At 43.0% G+C, this 21686-nt stretch overlaps 1 protein-coding gene across 2 annotated transcripts in view; it reads left to right on the top strand.

The window, feature by feature from the left end:
* The window catches only part of LOC150090462 (uncharacterized), a 60165-nt gene that overhangs the window by 20945 nt on the left and 17534 nt on the right, over nucleotides 1-21686 (top strand). For both annotated transcript variants that reach the window (XM_090389899.1, XM_090389900.1), the window contains exons 3-5: nucleotides 2041-2606; nucleotides 7517-7655; nucleotides 11210-11398. In XM_090389899.1, coding sequence (XP_090246025.1) covers nucleotides 2041-2606; nucleotides 7517-7655; nucleotides 11210-11398 — 894 coding nt within the window. The remainder of the gene's footprint in view (nucleotides 1-2040; nucleotides 2607-7516; nucleotides 7656-11209; nucleotides 11399-21686) is intronic.

Raw genomic sequence — 21686 nt, 5'->3', positions numbered from 1 at the left:
AAATGAGCGACAATCCTGGATGTGTATGATATTAACGTATATATATTATATTTAGGCCACCCGAATAATTAAATTCATCTGTCGCGTTGTGTGTCTTATGTCTGTTAATTGCGTGGGTTCTATGGTCGATTTGTCTGTTTGCTGGACGAAAAACCCCAGTTTCTGGGAGGGACACCTTGCTATCTAAGCCTGACACCGACTACTCAGCTACGGAGTAAAAAAAGCCCATTAAAGTTCCTCACGTCATCAACGGGATTCGAACCCGGGCTTTTTCCACCCGGTGTGGGAAGGGCGGTGAAGATACCACTGTGCTACTCGCGCAGATAGTATGATATCAACTTTAAACTCTTCTTCCTGTACACGTCTATTCTGTACCTCGTACAGGATAACTCTTTGATCACTTGTTGACCATGTATCAATGACTGGCCAATTTCTAATATTCTGGCACAAATGAGCAGACTTGAGAGCGTAATATAAATATTCTGTTGCCCTACAAGAGACGAATAGGTACTTATATGTCTTGGCCTATTTATTACCTTAAGTCACAAAGAACTCTTCATAAAGCTCTCCTCGCACATCAGTCTCCACCCCACAGAACAAACTTGACATTCGAGTCTACAACTATTATGAAATGTTTTGCCCTTAACTTCTCACATAAGCGATCAATGCAGTCTAGATACCTCTGCGGCTCCTCTCTAAACTGGCAATAGATGCTAACAACATGAATTCAACTAGCAGCTCCAACAATCTCAGCACAAACCTCATGTGCGGATACCAATGAATCAATCTGAGTACAAACCAAATCTTGATTCCGTACAATTATAGCAGCCTGGCATCTTTCGTCAGACTGCACAATCCGAGTCTACTTGATACCGAGGCCATCTACTCGTACAGTACGAGATTGTCTTCTGTTAGAATGTCATCGACTGAAAGAGGCAGCCACGAAAGGAAGGGACTCTGAGGAAGTGTGCAACACGGAGAGCAACCCCACCCCCCCGGTGGTTTGATAGGATTCGTTCTCTAGTTATGATCCCCCCTCCTCCCGTGGTGGATTAGTACCGAGCCAGCCTTCAACTAGTTTCCTCTCAGAATTAGTGCAATGGCAGCGGTTGTAGCTTTTTCTCAATGCAACTTGTTCGTGGTACACATGAGTAGAGAAGCCCACCATTTTGAGGGCCCGCACGGACCAGTTTATGTACCACTGGCCTAACTGGCCATTTTACTCAATTCTTCTTTGTTGGTTAATTAATAGTGACCTGATTATGTGACCTGATTCTGTTTCAGGTCACATAATCAGTGACCTGAAACAGAACATTCTGTTCTGTTTCAGGTCACTGATGATGACCAGCAGGAACGAATGTCGATACATTTGAGCTCAGTAAATGATATGTGTTTTTGTAAGGGGCGGCTCCTTGAACGTCAGTTCATCTCCACCTGGTATCTCTGTAATGAGCAGAATCAACTGTAAATGGACCAGAACAGTGAATGTCGTAGCTTTGTTGTTCTGTCGTTTTGTCTGGCCGCTTGGCTACCCAGAAGCATCAGTCGCGTGAACAGATTTTTCTAGGTACTTGTCAACCCACGGGAAGGTGGGCCAGTGCCAATGGAACGCGTACTGTCTCAATACGAGACTCTGACCCACCTGATGTTGCCAAAAGGTGAGCCAGATTCCTCTAGGGGCCCACTCCAGAGGAGAGGGAAAAAAATTAAATGACAGTCCGTTTGTTCCAACGCAAAGTGAAGAATCCTTTCTATGGGCGTAAATCGATCTCACGAGCGACGTCGCACCGGGAGTACATCCCACTTAAGGCCTCCATCGAGTGTTCATGCGCGAGCTGCAAATGCACTTATTTTGAGTGCCCGTGGTTCAAGCCCACGTGACTGCAAAATACGTGTTGTTTTTAGTATTCTCCCTATCTCTTGAATTATTGGGACTGCGTGGTCGCCCCGAGGTATAAACAGAAAGTTTATTTATTGATTTCACACGTGAACTTTATAATTCCGGTTGTTGTGCAACGATGTTGTTATTTTTCTCCGCAGGAAATCCGTGGTCATGTGACTGCCGCCTGAAGTGGCTTCTGGAGTGGCTTCAGAGTACTAAATTCAAACCCTTGAAGGACGATCCACGGTGCGATTCTCCGTCGTGGCTCCGTTCAAAACTCCTGCGGGAACTGACCCCCGACTCTGTCACGCCGTGGCACCAAAACTGTCCGGATCCCTGTGCCTGCGAGTGCGTGCCATTGGAGACGGATTTCTACGTCAAGGTCAACTGCAGTCATCGGAAGCTGTCCGACTTCCCCGCAGACCTCCCCGAGCGACTGGGCGAACTGGACGTGTCCAATAACCTTCTCACCAACGTCTCCAACATGACCTCGTGGACGTCTCTGCGGATCCTCAATATCGAAAACAACGGCATTTCTGAGCTGCAGGCGGTGATCCCTCGAACTCTGAGGGTGCTGAGACTGGCGGGAAACCACATGACTCGTCTTCCGGTTCCGCTGCTCAACAGAACTTCGCTAGAACACGTGACCCTGTCGAGGAACCCTTGGATATGCGACTGCGCGTCTCTACCGATGAAGAAGTGGCTCATCGCCCACCAGAGAGTCGTAAGTGTTGCCGAACTCTTTCCTCCTTCCATCCACTTTCTTAGAAACGAGAACTAAGGTGTATTCCTTGTTGCTTTGCCCGCAGCCCTTGTTTGTCCCTGAATATGTTGGTAGTTGCTAGCTTTGTCCCCGCTATTATTACTTCCCCTTATTAAATTTATCTTACCTCGAAATTAATCTCGCTAGTGAAATCTCCATTATTGTTACATTATTTGAACTTGTAACAAAAAAATCCTTAAAAAAAACAAAAAAAATTCAAAAAATCAGCAGAAGTCTTATTCAACTAGATTGTAAGATTTTGTGTCTTACACTTGTACGCTGAGCGGTGTACTATACTTTTTTAGGCAGTATATATGCAGAATGCAGCTTTTCAAATATCCGCTATGCATTCTCCAAAAATGAATCTCATCGAGTCATTGAGGCCCATGAACTTCAGGGGTCTCCAAGCAGTGGCCGCCTTTTCATTTCCGAAAAGCAACAGAAAATTTTAAGCGGAACACAAATGGGTGGGAAGTATTGCTCGACTCAGTCACGACCCCAGTGAGGTGAAATCGAATGAAGTGTCGGCAGAGGGAAGGGCTGCGTGTTGAGGAACTAACCCCGTCTCTAGAACGGAGGTCGTGCTGCTGCACTGTTTGTAGAACACATTAGGGTTCAAATCCAGTCGAGACGACAGGAAGTTTCGTGGAATTAATCTCTCTCAAAAACGCCAAACCGAGAATACTCGCAACCACAAACTATATATTGACGCCTCGTAGCCTTGGTTGCTTTGGCATTCCACGCATTACATGAAAAATGTTTCCCCGTCGACATGCATTGGCTCGCACCACTTCATCGACGAAGTAACTTTGACCTACTTAAAAACCCATTCGTGGATCTTTGACCACACACTGTGAGAATTTATCGCGTTGTCAGTAGATGCAAATGATGCAAGAAAGCCAGCTTATGCAGCATCATTGAACACAAAAGAAAACAAAAAACGGCACTTCTCATTTCACGACTCTGTCTGTCTCTTCTAACCGTGTGTCTTCTTCTTCCTCGAATTTACTGAAACCTCTGCAAGAGCACACACAGCGTGCAGAAAACATCGGCATCCGAATTTTGTCTTACAGAAACAATGAGCAAAAGAAAACTGAAAGAAGATGCGAAATCCTCGTTTATTCGGGGCCCCTTCCTTTTTGATATTCCGTAATCGGTTCGTATCGAATATACGGTGCACCTGCACTACTTGGTTACAGCTTCCCCCCCCCCCCCCACACACACACACACTCACTCCATCTTAGCATTAGCATTAGTAGAGGCATTTGATGCAAGAAAGCAAGCTTATGCAGCATCAGCCAAAAAAAAAAAACACTTCCGTTTCTTCCAAATACCTGTCCAGCTGAGCCTTAAACTTATTTAGGCTATCAGCCTCCACCACAAGGGATGGAAGTCTGTTCCACCAACCAACCACCCGCTGGCTAAAGGCAAATTTCCGCACGTCTATCCTACATCTGTCTTTCCTCAATTTGAATTTATGCCCTCTCAGGTGATTTTTCTGAGCTAGAGAAAGAATCCCATCAGCATTGAGCATGCTCAAACCATTCAAGGCTTTATACACCTCTATCAGATCACCTCGCTGGTGCCTAGTCTCCAGACACTGTAATTTGCAAAACTTAAGCCTTTCTTCGTAAGAGCACCCCTTTGTTCCATTCACTAATCTTGTTGTCCTTCTCTGTACTCGTTCCAGCAGCTCTACATCCTTCTTGAAATGAGGCCTCCAGACCTGTACACAGTACTCATCATCAGTTGGTCCCACTGTATAGAATTTAAATACTGTCTCAGTCCATCGTAGTCGCCTTTACGAAAGCAATAACCCTTCCCTTTACCCCTGATTGTAGTTACCTCTTTGAGTAAATCCCACTTGAGGAGACTGTGATCACTGCCACCTAGTGGTTCATTTACCTGTAAATTCCAGTCAATATCTGGGAAATTAAAATCCCCCATTATAAGACTCTCTGATTTACTGGCCCACTCTATTTCTCCGAACAGTTTCTTATTATACTCATCAGAGTCATTAGGCCTATAGCACACTCCTACTCTCAATTTTGATCTCCCAATGTTTATGTCCACCAAACTGACTCCACACTGCACTGTCCAGCGATGTCGACTGGCTTCACTTCTTTGGTTTTTATGTGTTTCTTAACTAATAGCATAACCCCTCCTCCCTTCCTATCCAGTCTATCTTCTCTGTAGACATTGTACTCCCCAAATTCCAGTTCTGCATTCCTTATATCTGTGTGACACCACGTCTCTAATATCCCAACAATATTTGCCTTTGATGTTTTGGGCAATACCTCAAATTCATGAAATTTATTTACTAAACTCCTAGCATTGGTGTACACGCAAGTATACCTGCACCTGTTTCTATTCTTAGCTACCCTAACACAATCCATGTGTTTACTTGTACCGCAATGGCTCCCAGCAGTCTCTGAAATACCATGCATCTTGTTTTCCAGGCTGCTGCTCATTCCAATAGAAGCAGTGCAAGAATCACTTTTACCTCTGCCAGTGGCTACTGTTATCTTTTAGTCCTTGCATCCCTCCCCCCAAATTTTGAAATCTTATTTCGAGATTGTTAACAGAAACTGTGGATTCCACATTTCACGCCCTGCGTCACCATCGCCCAATGCCGCATTTTAATTCAAGCGATGCCCATGACGCGGGGCATGTTCGGGTCATTTGTTCTTCGTCAGACGTTTCAATTAATCTTTATTGGACGTAAAGATGGCATACGATTTCCCTATCACGGCGTGCTCGCGGGGAGGGGGGGCTGGCATGGATGTAAATTTAGAAAATAGTGATGTTGAGGAGTAACACAAAATAACTATGAAAAATGAATAAAATAAAAATCCGCGATCAGATGGCACGTGAGTCAGTTCTCCCTACATCTCGATAAGAAGACTCGAAGTTCACAGGTAGAGTGGCACCGACAGAGTTTTCCAGCGCACAGTACTGGGTAGGGAGCAGATCACGTATATGGTTGCTTTCATCTCTCTAAGTCGATCCTCTTACCTTTCCCACGGACAAGTCTGGTATTCTGTTCTTTTTCTCCTTCGTGTTTTCGATCATTCTGAAACGCTTTCGAATGTGGAAGTTGGTTCGTTTTGATGGACGTTTTGCAATCGCTACGTTAGCAGCCGAGTTGAGTTTGAAGAGAGAGAGAGAGAGAGAGAGCGAGAGATTGTTAGGTTGAGTGTAACTGAAAATAGAAAAAGATGTCCACAGTTGGCTTTACAGAATGCTCTGACACCTTTTTCATAGCGAGAACCTCTGTTATTATGTGGTACACACGTTCAGATGAGATGCCCAGGATGTCGGCAATGTACCAAACTGTCACTTGTCGACCACTCATCCCCAGATCATGAACGCCGTCAACAACGCCCAGAGTGATGCATTCTGCAGGTCTTCCAGAAGGTGGATCATCTTCCAGGTTCTCCGTCCCTCGTTTAAATCCTGGTGTCAATTTCTTAATCATGGAACAGGAAGGGTCATCCCCCCCCAAAGTGTAAACGTAGCCTCGTGAACTGCCTTTCGTGTTATTCCTTTTTTCCCTCAAATATTGGACGAGTGCACATTGGGTGCACTCGTCCAATATTTGAGTGATTGGGTGATTCGTCCGTTTCCTCATTCACACAACAAATAATTTTTGACTTCGATCCGTGCAATTAAAAAACACTTTCGAGCTTCGTGAAACTTGCTCGCTTACTATTTATTTCAAGCGTTATCCTTGCACATTTAGTACAGGGATTTTTAAAATTACCCTTTCATACTCAGGCCACGAACGTGTGTGATCTTTCGTAAATGATCTTTCAGTAAACTACGTTCGGCGGTGTTTCGAAGAATCGTAAACTGCCCCATCGGCAGATTTCTTTTAAGGCGACCACAAAACACGATTGGTTAATGCGCAATGCAAGGCAACGTTAGGGGCGAGGAGGAAATTAAACGTAAGATCTCGTGATTCGAAATGTGCTTGTACAGTCAGCACCTACTGTCCTCGGCCGCCTTGTTTTTAAATAAAGTATTTTTTTTTATTCTCAAGTTGAATCTCGCCTTTTTTTTTCACGATGGGGTAGTTTTCGGTCTCACCGAATTTCATTCTTAAACAAAAAACCTGATGTGACGTGGAGCACCTCCTGAGGATCGCATTTGTCTTTGAAATGAAGAGAATTTTCGCCACATTTGCCGTTCGATTGAGGTTGCAGAAGTGGAAACAACCTTTTTGGCAATTGCCATGAGGCCAATCAGCGGCCCATTCTTAAGCGATTCGTTTCTTCAAAGAAACCGATGGCGGACTTCTTTGTAAATTGTAAATTAGCTGAAATCTTCTTTCCGCAATCATCATCCATGAAAGGCAGAGCCGTGCCGAGGGTGAGGCGAACGAGCCTCTTGCCTCGGGTTAAAAGCTGAAAGGGGCGCCAAAAGAAAGATTAAATAGTTGCCATCATTAAGAGTAAGGCGCAATTTTTCATCCTTGCCTCAGCTACTAAAATGACGCGGCCCTGATCAAAGAGTTCGAGTTCATCACATTCGCAGTACCACTCTTATAAGCAGGATCAAGGATTCTTGTGTTTCGTATAGTAAGCCGTCCTAATTGTTCTATTTCCTCAATTTCTGTGTTGCGGATCCGCTCTCTCGTTATGGAACCAAATATTCATGTGTTGTGCCCGACTCCAGGATTCCCCCCATATGTGGGAAAAGTTTGTAAATTTCAATTTGTTGAAATAAACAAACACCAGGTGGCGGCGGCGTCTGCTGTAAGAACAGTGACCCGCAGCTGCGCAGTTTTCTGGTCGGTTTGGTAAGGGGGAAGGGGTGCTGCGAGAAAGACGGTGGGTGAACGCAATGATTTGTTTCTTTCTGTGTTGCAGGTGAGCGACGTTAACAGCACGACCTGCGGACCACACCAAGCGTACGGAAGCACGAGGAACAGAGTGATGATATCGGTGTCAGACACGGAAATGTGCCCCATGGACTGGACCTACATCCTGCTGTCGATCGCCGCACTAGGCAAGTACCGAAATTCCACTCTCCGATACCAGTCTTTTAACCCATTTTGAAAGGGGGTCGACCTCCCACCATTCGTCACAGCAACCCCCACAGGTTATAAATCACACGCACTGTCCCATCAGCGGGCCAAAATTAGCCGTATAAATACCGCCCGGACCCGTTAATGAAGTCGATAAACATTTACGGGTGTTAATATTGAAGGCGGAGGAATTTCTCAAATAAATTTCTGTTGGTCCGTATACAACGAGCGTTTCCTTTCGGGCGTAAGACGTACGGCATTTACTTTTCTCTGGGAGGAGGGGGGAGAACTCTGGAGTGGAAGTTTCCCTCGAAATTCGGGAGTGAAAATTTCGAAAGAAGCGAATAATGACGCACAGAATCTCGCCATTCGTGCTTTTTACCATCTGCACCGAACCCGTGCTCATAACCATTCTTCTCGTACTTCGTCTTCGCGGGAAGCACAGTGGTATGGCTGTAAGCGGGTGTCTCTTAGGAGAAAAACCCCCAAAAACTGGGGTTTTTCGTCTTTCAAAACACGCAAATCGACCATAAAACACACGCAATAATATTTAATATATAAACGGGTACGGGTGGCCCTAATATAATAATTTGAATTTAATTTGAACCCTCGTGCGTCGAACAACTTCCATCGTTGCATTTCAAATCCTTTCCGGAAACCCCCCTTCACCTCAACCCTGCGTACTGCGGGCTCTCGCATGTCGTTAAACGATCAAACCTCGCAGATCTTCGATATCCGAACCGGGACAGGCACGGTTATCTGTCGCGAGAGAAAAACGTATGTTGGCGGCCCTTATCACCCAGTGACGAGACAAAATCAAATTATTATATTGGGTCACCCATAATTCATTACATAAATCCGTATTTGTGTCTGTAAACTGCGGGTCTTCTCTTGTCGATATCCCTGCTTTTGGACAAAAATCCCCACTTTCTAGGGAGAAAAACGTTTGGTATCAAAACGCCTCAGACCGACTAACTGAGCCACGGAGTGTAAAAAGCGCATTAAAGTTCCTCGCGTCATCAACGAGATTCGAACCCGGGCCTTTTCCACCCGGTGTGGGGAGGGCGGTGACGATACCACTGTGCTACCGCGCAATCGACCCAGTGAAAAAACGGTGCGCAGCCAGCTGAAAAGGTCAAATTACCACGTGGACAAGTGAACATGTAAATAGCAGCACCCGGAACGTCTGTTCAACTCCACCTCGTGAAACACGAGGTGAAGAGCAGAATCACTGTAAATGGGCAAAAAATGTACGTGATTGGTGTAGGTTTGTGTGTTCTTTTGGTGTGTTTCGGACTCCCTCCAGTAACTCTCTGGCCCAGTAGACGCAACGAGAATACACATTAGCTGATCCGGAAGCCTCCTAGAGAGTTACCGATGGGTTTAGTCAGGTTGATTATCTAGCTGCTGCCCTGCGAACACCGTTTTAGAGCTGTTCCCTCTAAATGTAAGGAAGATTGGATCTCTCTCCGATGTCCATCATAATCTGAAAAGACATCAATCACAGCGCACGATGGAAGAGATGGAGGATGTCGGAGGTTTGCTCTGATGGAGACTGCACTTGGGTTCAACCACTTGAAGATTCCAATAAGCAAAGTGGTGGTATTGCATCGATTCATGAGAGTCATCTACTACCTATTATTATCTGGTAACACAAAAGGACGGAAATTCTTCGTGTGGTGTGGGCGTCCCACCTCGACCCCTGCTTACATTTGAGAGAAAACCGACACGATGGAAACTTCAAATACGAGTCAAGGTTCAGTGGCCACATTGGTAAGGATCCCTTTTAGCAAAATGCGAGATGCACCCGCTTTCTAAACGAGGGCAAATACGAGATTGTAAAATTTATCTACAAAATTATTAATAGTGAACGTAACAATTTCTCCGTTTCATCTGAGATTTACTTTGGAAACTCCAAAGAAAAGAACTCGCAATGATAATAATTATTATGATTTCAATTCAGGACTAATTACGGTAAATGCAGTCCAATGGACTTCGCAATAGCATCGTCAATAGCAATGCCACAGGTTTAAAAGTGTATGGATTTTGTACATGTGTAGTGTCGTGTACCGTTGTTCTCTGTTCATTTAGCCCCTGGGCCCCTAATGGGACTCAACCTTGTCCACATTCTGCCCCGTGGAGGCAGACCAGGTACACCACTATTATAGTTACTCTGGCAGGTCCTTCCATCTAGTTTTCTGTGATTTCAGTGGCAAGGATCAGCCAAAAGGAGTACTAGTTATGCGAATTAATGTTATTATTCGGAAGTATGTACAGTAAATGCTTCCATAGATCCAAAGTTGACTCACGATGCTGTCGCGAAGTGTGCGTAGTCACCCTTTTTCATTATTAGCCCCTTCTTACTATTTTGTCAGTTCTTTACCCATTCTACCGTTTCATCGAATTTCTTCCTTGGGATTTTAAGACTGATTGTCTGCATTCCTTCGTGTTCATCGACCATTTTTAACCATTTTATGATCACACCACGCCTTTGCATTTAAATGCATTTTTCGCTTACAAAAACTATTATTGTATCGTAATCTATCGAGGCATTTAAATTGCGCTGTTACGGGGCCTGTTATGGGGAGGGGGCTCAAATAAATTTCGCGGAAGGCCTTGGAATAATTCACTAAATGAAATATCGTCAACTTTGATCATAATGCTCTGATTTAATCATAAAAGTAAAAGATTTGGGGTTAACTGGGCGTATGCCTTTACTATATAATAATAATAATAATATTATTAAATCTCATTTCTTTTAAATATTCTTTTTACGCTGCCTGGCCACGCTATCAGAGTGGAGCTGCACGCAACGCTGTGTGAACAAATCGAACACACGTGGGCCATCTTGTTGTGTACCGACACTACTGAAGGAATGGTGTGGGGCATTTTTGGGTGCCCCCCACGATTCCACTGCAGGGAGCATCACGACGACACAATTTCAGTACGGGTTCGTTCACTCGACGATGTTACGTTCACGCCTGTTGACGAGGGCTGCGTTCAAGACGACATTGCAATCCTCAAACCCGCCAATTGTGCGAAATAGTGATTTGAGGAACACGAAGAAGACTTCGTGCATCTGCCGTGACCAGCCTATTCACCACATTCTCGATCCCAGAGCGCATCTGTGGGTCGAACAGGAACTGGACGTATTCGTCACTACGGGAACTGAAGTAAATTTCGTTCATCGTTCGCCAACATTCCTAGGGGCCTTTTCAACGACGTTTCGGCTCTGTGCGACATCGTTTTGGAGCCAGCAGCTGTTCAATACACCTCACGGTCCTAATAAGGTGGCCAGGCAGTGTATTTGTAAATCACTTTTTCAAGTTGTAAAGATGTGTTCTGACACCCGCGTACCCGCATTCGTGTCAGCTTCATTGCGAGCCTCATCGGGGCTGGCACTCCAGATACACGGTCCTCAGCTAAGTGCCGCAGTTCGTGGCGGCGTTAACTTCGCTATGGACATTTGACCTTTGCGGATTAATCGCAGCCTTCGTTCTTTCTTCGTGTAATTTCTTCGTCCGCTTTCTTTCAGTGCTGCTGATCTTCGTGGCTTCGGCGGTGGTGCTCTACACCCGCTACACCCTGCACATCAAGATCTGGCTGTACTCGCACGGATGTTCGTGGGTCAAAGAAGAGGAAATTGACTCCGACAAAGAATTCGACGCGTTCGTGTCGTACAGCAGCGAAGACTATCGCTTCATCTTGCAAGACATCGTTCCAAGTAAGTTCCACTTCTTTGTCGTGACTAAAGCTTTGAAGACCTTGATATTGCTGTTGGTTCATCTGATTACCCTTAAACTAAACAAGAACAAATTGATACAAATCTGTTGTTGCCTTCTCTACTCCCCCCCCCCAGTGCACTTAACTAACCCCTGCCTGACGCATTCCAGTCAGAATTACCTACGACCTATTGTTATAATTATTATTAAAATCAGTTTATTACCACAAGAAACCTTAGGTCACCTCCTGGATGACACTGTTCCCGAAGGGTGTGAATATTTACAGATTAATATGCGAGGAACACGTGTAGGAGTACATACATTCTCGACCTGAGAAATTTACAGGTTTAAACATACAATTGCATCGAGACAAAAAGACAGTCTTTGTCTTGTATCAAATAGGGGGGGGGGGAAAGAACAGTCAGTCAATCATGTCCAAGAGCAGATGCACATCGTAAATTCATTATCTGGTAGCGGTTCTTAAGGATTTCATTCCTGTAGAGCCTGTCTTCACAGAACCTATCAAATTCAAATTATTATATCAGGGCCACCCATTATTTCTAATATATACCCATATATGTATTATGGCTGTAAATTGCGTGTCTTCTTTGGTCGATTTGCTTGTTTTGCTGGACGAAAAAAACCCCAGTTTCTGTGGAGGTAACCTTGCTATCTACGCCTGAGACCGACTAACTCAGCCACGGAGTGAAAAAAACGCAGTAAAGTTCCTCGCGCCATCGACGGGATTCGAACCCAGGCCTTTCCCCCCTCTGTGTGGGGGGGAGCGGTGATGATACCACTGTGCTACCCGCGCAGACACAGATCCTATCAGGGTGTATCCCAAATTTATTGGAGATCCGAAGGCAATTGGCTGAGGCACAATATGGCCTTAGCAACCCTTGTGCCATAAAACAACAAACCAACAACAATTAGCTGGAAACATGTCCCTCAGGGAATCAATGCTTGACAGCGCAAGACGCAGAGGGAGACTATGTTTAATCTGAATGGTTCCGCCTGAGAAGCATCCTCATTAAAGGGAAAACAAAATGAAATAGCTACTATTTGAACTAGCTACTCTCTCTTTCTGCCGAATTGAAGAATACAGAGTCCTGCAATGACTGCTCCAGAGCGATTAAGAACAAACTGAAATGTGTTACCTGCAACTTGGGTTCCTGCTTAAGGTGTGCCGGAATTTCACATAAACGTTCAAGAAGATGACACAAAATACTTGGCAATGCGTTTCCTGCCTCACTCACGAACCTGCCAATACTAATGTGAGTTCTAAGAACCCAGGGAGTTGCAAAGGGGCGAACGCCATGACTGAAATTCCAGGTCCAACTGCACCACCGAACAAACTCGAAAAAAGCCCTATCCATTCGATGTACTCACAATTAGTACATCGAATGGATAATGATGAATACAAGGCTATCTTTAAAAAAATCAATTTAGTTTTTGCGCAGCAGACAACAATCAAAAATAAGATGAGAGACACCACCATTAACTTTCAAAAACAGCTCTCATCCTTTCAGACCAAACTAGATCTCATGCACACTAATCAAGGCTTACTAATGCGCCAGCAGTTGCAAGGCCTAAAACCACAACAAGCGCTCCAGGACGCGATCAAAAGGGAAAAAAGGAGCTAGCAGATTAGTTACACCCAATCCCCATGCTTCAAACTTTAACCATTCGACCAGGCATCAAAGCAACGAGCCAGCACCCATGCACCCTACAAGTCTACACAGCAAACAACTAACCAAGTTAAGTGAAGACCCTGATCACATGACGACTCAAGAGCCCCGACGTCATCCATTATTCTCCCCACCACCTATTGCATCACGACATTACACAAAAAGTCTGCCCAACCCAGACTACCCCATATATTCAAGTACTCACTCGAAACCTATAGATGTCAGCATATACTCTCCCGGTAATGAGGCCCACTGTTTTTCTGCTATCACTTTCTACACCAACCAGCTAAGGGGCAAGCAACTCATTCTAATAATTCTTCAACCAAAATCGCAGCTGGATCTCACAACGCGTGCAAGAAAGCTCCTCCAGCTATTCGTCCAAAACCCACTGAAAGGACCCCACCAATACAGAATCGCCCAGTTGCCCTGGGTACCTCCGCTTTATCAAAGCTACGTGCAAAAATACAGAATATTAATGTAAGAATAAGCATCTTTGTCTCAAAAGTTTACCCCCATACAACCCCCATCCATATTATTATTATTATTATTATTATTATTTCTATTATTTCTACTACATTAAGAATAAGTTAAATCTTAGAACAAAAGTAACCTTATATTATGCATTAGTGCACTCCCAACTCAATTATTTAGTAAATGTATGGGCACGAGCAAATAAAACAAAAATAAGGGCAATAGACAACTTAATGAATAGGATTCTGAAACTTTTAATGGGGACAAACTCTTGGAATGACCTGAATAAGAGAAGGCAATTTTTGTTGAAACATAAAATATTGTATCCAGTTCAAAAACTAAAGTTAAATCTATTCTTAAAAAATCTTAACACTATTTTTGAAGAGTCGAATCTGCAAAGAAATGTCTCACATAATTTAAGGAACCCAAAATCAATTACTTTGCCTCACCCTAGGATACTAAATAGATTTGGAGATAGGCACACAATGAATGTAATAAACAACTTGTTGGCTAGCATTGATTTCAGGCTCAGGAGAAGTTATCCCATCTCCAAATTAAAATTCCTAATAAGAAAATTCTTGATACTCAATGACACAGTAGATCAGAATTGATATGCAGATAAACTACCTCTGTTTACAGTGTGGAATGTACTATGTGTCGTGACTTCATAGTCTTTTCTGTAAGATAACAAATTTGTACAAAACTTGTAAAGGAAGAACTACAACTTGTTGTCAAGAAATTTACTTTTCTTAACAAGTTCATTTATTGTAAACGAATTCTCTTCATAAATAAAATTGTATTGTATTGTATTATTATTATTATTATTATTATTATTATTATTATTATCATCTGTTTATTTCCATAAGGAAGCCACCCCGGGATGGCAAAGTGCGAGGAGGGTGCTAAGTACATATCAGGGTACGAGATACTACGTGCAGTGGGTTACATATACTGAACACGTAGTCTCGTCCCGAAATACATTTTATACACATTTCATGTTTAATATATACAGCATTTACACATTAATCATTCTGTACAAACATTCTACAACTCATATATTTACAATTCACTAATAATTCCATCTATAACTTACACATCTGATACAGAAGGTATATTTTTACAGTCAACAAATTATTATTGTTCTTAAAGCAGAAAGTTTCTCTTTTACTCTAAATTCTTTGGTACTTTGCAGCCGATTCATATTTTGGTAAGTCTGTACGAATCCTGGAAGATCTCTTTCCGGTATGTTGCATCCTCACACAGTTTTTCGGCATCTATGTGTAGTGAGTTAAATATTTTCGCTGTATTTGATGGGAAGAATCTTTGCAGGCTACTAAGATTGTTCAGGACGGAACGCAGTGGATTATTTACTTCTCCGCAACGTCTAGCAGTGGCACGCGGTTTGACTAGAATATTATCCAGGACTGGGGCATCCACTCTGCCTGTGAGCATTTGTGCGAGAGAGAGTGTGTATGTTCCTGTTAATTGTCCGCTGCATCCAGGGTGTGATGTTAAGGTTTGAGTAGAGAATGGCCCTTGAGATAGTAAAAGGGTGGCCAGCAACTCTGTTAAGCCATCGCAAGAACCAGTACTCGATCCCAAGGACGGACTTATAATGTGAATCTGGAGCTGAAGACAAGATTTGCGAGGCATACATTGCAAATGGCAGGACAACATTAAAATGTACTTTGTCGCTAGCTGAGGATCCCTAATTCCTACCAATTCCTGTCTAGTAGCCCATAAAGCGGCGAATATTTTTGTCTTCATATGGGCGAAGTGTTGAGCAAAGGTGAGTCTGTCATCCCACTTAAGACCTAGGTCCAGGTGAGAGTGCACTTTTTCAACGCTAGACCCGTTCACAGAGATCGAGATGTCATTTTTATTCTGCTTGTAAGTTATGATCATTCGGGCAGACTTCTGTGCATTAATACGGAGCCCGATGCAATCCAGGTAGCTCTCAAATTCTCGGATTGTGCTATTTGCCATCTGACAAATACCTTCTGTTGATTCATGGTCTTTGGAAGTGATGAAGAATTTTACATCGTCAGCATGTTATAAAATTGTAGTACCGTGCAAGAAACGGCTCCAGGGCGGCCGCGAAGAGAGTAGCCGAAAGAACTCCCCCTTGTGGCACTCCTCGCCAGATGGTAAAGCAAGATTGTAGCTTTTGGTGCTTAACAGTAAGTTTTCTGTGTTCTAGCAGGCTCGTTATTATAGCTAACAATTTTCCTCTTACATTAAAATAATTCCTTAAAATCGCAATGAGCGCTGGAATTGAGACGTTGTCGTAGGCTGCGGAGATCCAAAAAATAATATCGATTTGTTTCTTCTCATTTAGTGCTTTCTGCACGCGAAAACGCGTTTCCAGTAAGTTTGTTATTGTTGATCTCCCCGAAATAACTGAGTGCAAATGCGGTGGTCTATGGCTGAAGCAGTGTTGATTGATGGTGGGAAGCAGTGCTTTTTCGAATACCTTCTGTAAGGTGCAACTAACAGAAATTGGTCTGTAATCCTTAGCCAGTTTTGGGTGTTTAATCTTTGGCATTGGGGTTACAATGTAATTTTTCCAAGCTTGCGGGAAAGCTCCTGACCTGATGATTTCCTGATAGATGTGCAGTAATAGATCTATTATAAATGGGCTACTTATTTTGAGGATGAACATTGGAAATTTGTCTGATCCAACAGTGGCCTTATTGGGCAGATCGTTGATTGCTTTCATTACGCTCTCTTTGGTGATTGCAGCCATCATTAAAGAAGAATTCCGACTATGGGTTTCTGTAAAATAACTGTCAGTCAGAAGTAATAACTACGCAGCTTTCAAACTGGATTTCAACCCAAAAGATTTCAATAAAATTCCACCCATCTATATAGCAATTGGAGCGATAATCCGACCATTTTATGAGGAAATAAAGCCCACTCAGTGACAGCAACGAACCACTGGAACCAACTAGCTGACTCCTAACGCCTCGGATACCAAAATGCCAGGATGGGAATATGACAATCCTGCATGTTGTCTCACATATCTAGTATCTCCTAGTAACCACCAATCTTTGCCATCTCTTGTACTGATGCCACCTCCATACCAAAAGGACATGATTATCCCAACCAGAATCACAAAGCGCTCTTACCACCAGCCTCCGAAAAACAAAGCATTCTCTGCATCACGAAAACGTGGTTGGAACGCGCCCAGGGATGTATTGCAATCACTGTCCTAGCAGAATATGGTTCCTCATTTACATCAAGAGATAATAGGAGAGGAGGGGGAACCGCCATCTTTTATAAACGAACCCTCTTTGTTTCACCGATCTCTAGTATTTTAAGTGAATCGAAAGATTTTGAAGCCATCTCCGTCAAACTCAGAACTAATCTACCATACTACAAGTAGTTGTAGTTTATGTGCCCCCCATCACCATCTAGAGACTTCATCCCTGAAATAGCTAATTGGATACTGGACCAACTTCAACCTTCCAACATCAACATTGCATGTGGCTACTTAAATCTGTCTCCTCAACTTAACCACTTAAAGCAGCACCTCCTTTCCCACTTTTCTACCGCAGACCTCTGCCTTATGAGCGAGCTCCCAACTCGTGGGTCCAACCACCTTGAACTAATCCAGGCTTCCACATCTTGCACCATCGATCAAACCGCAAAGACGACGCTGAACTCTGGCCATGATTCACTCCAGTTGCTATTTGAACTCCCGACCAATGCCATCCTCTTAATCAGCCGACCAAACCATGTCCTGCGTCAGCCCAACATTCCTGGACATATCCAGATGCATCGTGGCAGCCTTGTGGTTTCATGCGATGTCGAGCTAGCTGTTACCCTGCTTACCAAATGGATTGTCTTTGTGACAAGCTATGCGGCCACAAGAAAGGTCACAATCTCTCCACACTCTAAAGCATGGTGGTCCCATGACCTGAAGAAGTGCTTTGACCTTAAGCAAAACCTGCACAAATTGTGAAAGCAGTCTCAGAGTGATTCGGACAGAATTGCCTACTCGAGAGCTCGAGCAGAGTTTAACTACGAGAAATCCAAAGCGATGAAATCGTACATTGACAGGACCATACGCAACGGAGAATGCCTTATAAAGATACTCCTTCAGGTTCCCCCATCCCCCACCAGCTTGATTCCCAAAGCTGGCTTGATTACATCACCAGGTTAACCGCCATTGTCAACCAAGATGATCAGCTCCGGCTACCAACGCCCGACACCAACTTTGATCCGCTAACCACCATATTAATATCAAGACAAGAGCTGCCATAAACTCACTGCCAGCAACTGCTACTACTGGACCTGTCGCAATTTATGCTCAAGAGCCTAAGTCCTTACATAATAAAAGCTCTATTACATATTTTTAACTCGGTACTCTGTAACCTCTGCTTCCCATACCAGTGGAAGGAATACCTAGTCAAGCCATGGCCAAAAATAAAACGAAGTTTATAAGTTTATAGTAATAGACATCAGAATTTAAAAAAAATAATAATAATAAAAAATTGCAGCAGGCAAGAAGTCCAGTTGTAGGCGATTGTCACAGGTTATTATTATTATTATTATTAAAATTCTCTTGATAAATAAAATTGTATTGTATTGTATTGTATTATTATTATTATTATTATTGTTATTATTATTATTATTATTGTTATTATTATTATTATTATTATCTGTTTATTTCCATAAGGAAACCACCCTGGGACGGCAAAGTGCCAGGAGGGTGCTAAGTACATATCAGGGTACGAGATACTACGTGCAGTGGGTTACATATACTGAACACGTAGTCTCGTCCCGAAATACATTTTATACACATTTTATGTTTAATATATACAGCATTTACACATTAATGATTCTGTACATACATTATACAGCTCATATATTTACAATTCACTAATAATTCCATCTATAAATTACATATTAACATAACTGTTACAGAAGGTATATTTTTACAGTCAACAGATTATTATTGTTCTTAAAGCAGAAAGTTTCACTTTTATTCACAATTCTTTGGTACTTTGCAGCCGATTCATATTTTGGTAAGTCTGTACGAATCCTGGAAGATCTCTTTCCGGTATGTTGCATCCTCACACAGTTTTTCGGCATCTATCTGTAGTGAGTTAAATATTTTCGCTGCTTTTGATGGGAAGAATCTTTGCAGGCTACTAAGATTGTTCAGGACTGAACGCAGTGGATTATTTAGTTCTCCGCAACGTCTAGCAGTGGCACGCGGTTTAACTAGAATATTATCCAGGACTGGAGCATCCACTCTGCCTGTGAGCATTTGTGCGAGAGTGTGTATGTTCCTGTTAATTGTCCGCTGCATCCAGGGTGTGATGTTAAGGTTTGAGTAGAGAATGGCCCTTGAGATAGTAAAAGGGTGGCCAGCAACTCTGTTAAGCCATCGCAAGAACCAGTACTCGATCCCAAGGACGGACTTATAATGTGAATCTGGAGCTGAAGACCAGATTTGCGAGGCATACATTGCAATTGGCAGGACACACATTAAAATGTACTTGGTCGCTAGCTGAGGATCCCTAATTCCTACCAGTTCCTGTCTGGTAGCCCATAAAGCGGCGAATATTTTTGTCTTCATATGGGCGAAGTGTTGAGCAAAGGTGAGTCTGTCATCCCACTTAAGACCCAGGTCCAGGTGAGAGTGCACTTTTTCCACACTAGACCCGTTCACAGAGATTGAGATGTCATTTTTATTCTGCTTGTAACTTATGGTCATTTGGGCAGACTTCTGTGCATTAATACGGAGCCCGATGCAATCCAGGTAGCTCTCAAATTCTCGGATTGTGCTATTTGCCATCTGGCAAATACTTTCTGCTGATTCATGGTCTTTGGAAGTGATGAAGAATTTTACATCGTCAGCATATGTTATAAAATTGTAGTTCCGTGCAAGAAACGGCTCCAGGGCGGCCGCGAGATGGTAAAGCAAGATTGTAGCTTTTGGTGCTTAACAATAAGTTTTCTATGCTCTAGCAGGCTGGTTATTATAGTTAACAAATTTCCTCTTACATTAGTTCAATAGTTGGTAACAGTTCTTGAGGCATTCCTTTCTGTAGAGCTTTTCCTCGCAGAGCTTATTAGGGTTGATGCCCAGTTTATTGTAGATTTGGAGACAGTTGGCCGGAAACATTCCCCTAAGGGGGAATGTTTCCGGGGGAAAAGTACTAGTAAGTTTAAAAGTGCACTAAAGGCAGCGGAGGAATTTCAGAACTATACAGAATTGCATATTTAGTCCACATTATGGATCAGAAAGAAATCATTCCGGGTCTATTAATATGTAAAATTTGTGGACATAATGAAGAAACGATTATCAAATGCATTAAATGCCTCGGGTTGATATGTAATTCTTGTACCAAGATAAACCTAACTAAACTGCCCAAAGCTAAAAGACGGCTATTTATTTGCGATCAGTGTAAAGAAAATACGAAACAAATAACTTCCTGTAAGGCGCCAGATGAAGCTCTCATTCAAGAACCACAAAATAAACACCCTGTAACTCTAACGGATATCGATGCCGATACTCCTGAGAATGACCACACGTTAGAAATAGCTTCAAAAATGAATGAAGAAACAAATGAATCGCTGGATGATGATAATTTTACACAATTTCCTCTGAGCACTCAAGATTACTTAGATCTAGAGTCCTATCGGGCCTCCGACAATCAGGAAATCAGTACACGTTCTCTGAATAAAAGTACTCAAACTGAAAGTATAAGCAATGCCGAGAGTAGTCATGCACTGCTAACGGTAAATACGGATTTTCAGAACACAAGAAAAGCCCCTGAACAACTCTCAGCAGCAATAGAAAGTATAGCTCTGAATCTGAAGAACGTTCAAGAAAATCTAGCGGTTTTGATTGACGAAAACCAAATACTTCGAGGGCAAAATATAGAAATCTCTCAAGAGCTATTCACCCTCAAGCAAGTCATAATGAATTTATCAGAACATACAAGGAGACCTGAAAGTACAGCATATGGCAAGTACAAACAACAGGATAATGAATATCATGATTCAGACGCGATCTCAACAGAAACTCGACAACGGGTCACTGATAGCAGTATCACACTAGAGCCAGAGAGAGTACCAGTATCCACGTGTAGCAAACAGTTCCCAGTGATGATCTCAGCAACAAATGGACACATACCGCAAGCTGAAGAATGTTTTGTCACCTTCGAACAGGAAAAAATCGATAAGCATCCGCATAACAGTGCAACCGTTTCCTCTCAGAGCTGCATCTCAATGCATAAAAACTCCTCATCTGAAATTCATACAGTGAAAAAAAAGACAACAGAGCATACGTTGAAAAAGGATACTCAGAAGATAAGGGGTGTAACACTTGCTGGCACTAATTCAGTAGATACAGTCAATGAGGTAGTCGGCTGCTGCCCAAACCCGCCACAGCAAAAACAATCGTTTTGGCGGTCTTATGCCGACGTTACCGCTATCAGCCCAACTGGCATCCGACCCAAAGGTAGAGACAATCAAAACAGCACCCACGAAGAGAACCAACCTCTTAATCCCAGCGCTGTGTCGTATATCCCTCCATCTCTAACAAACATCAATGAAAAGGGTATCATAAGACATAATCAGAAACCCAATCAACGAAAGACTTGCCCAGCACATAACTATAACATAACGGCTGTACTGACTCGGGACCAAATCTTTGTATCAAGATTAAATCCAAAAACCACTACTCAGGCAATTATAGAAATGTATTGGAAGGAATACTCCATCAGAGTAGATGTTAGACAACTACGTACGCGGCACGCATCTTATGCCTCTTTCATTGTCTCAAAGCCAGCTGACCCCTGCCAACCCCTAATAAGCTTGGATCCATGGCCACAAAATACTCTAATTAAACCTTATGAAAACAGAAAAGCTAGCGTGCTCCAGAGGGGGCATAATAATACTCAGGTATAGCAATTACAGAGTGTCCCATCCACACTGGCATCTGTAACTATCAGATGCTACATTCATAACATAAGAGGCATAAGTTGCAAACTCCATACACTTCAATCTATTCTCCTTACTGCAGAGTACGATATTATTTGTTTAATGGAGACCTGGATGAACCACAATAGATGTATTGACACTCTTTGCCTCCCTTTGAACTATGCTTCTCAAG

Source organism: Mastigoproctus giganteus, chromosome 2, assembly GCF_048544385.1.
Source record: "Mastigoproctus giganteus isolate SK-2022 chromosome 2, ASM4854438v1, whole genome shotgun sequence".
Classification (NCBI taxonomy): domain Eukaryota; kingdom Metazoa; phylum Arthropoda; class Arachnida; order Uropygi; family Thelyphonidae; genus Mastigoproctus; species Mastigoproctus giganteus.
This window is presented reverse-complemented; position numbering and strand designations above follow the sequence as displayed.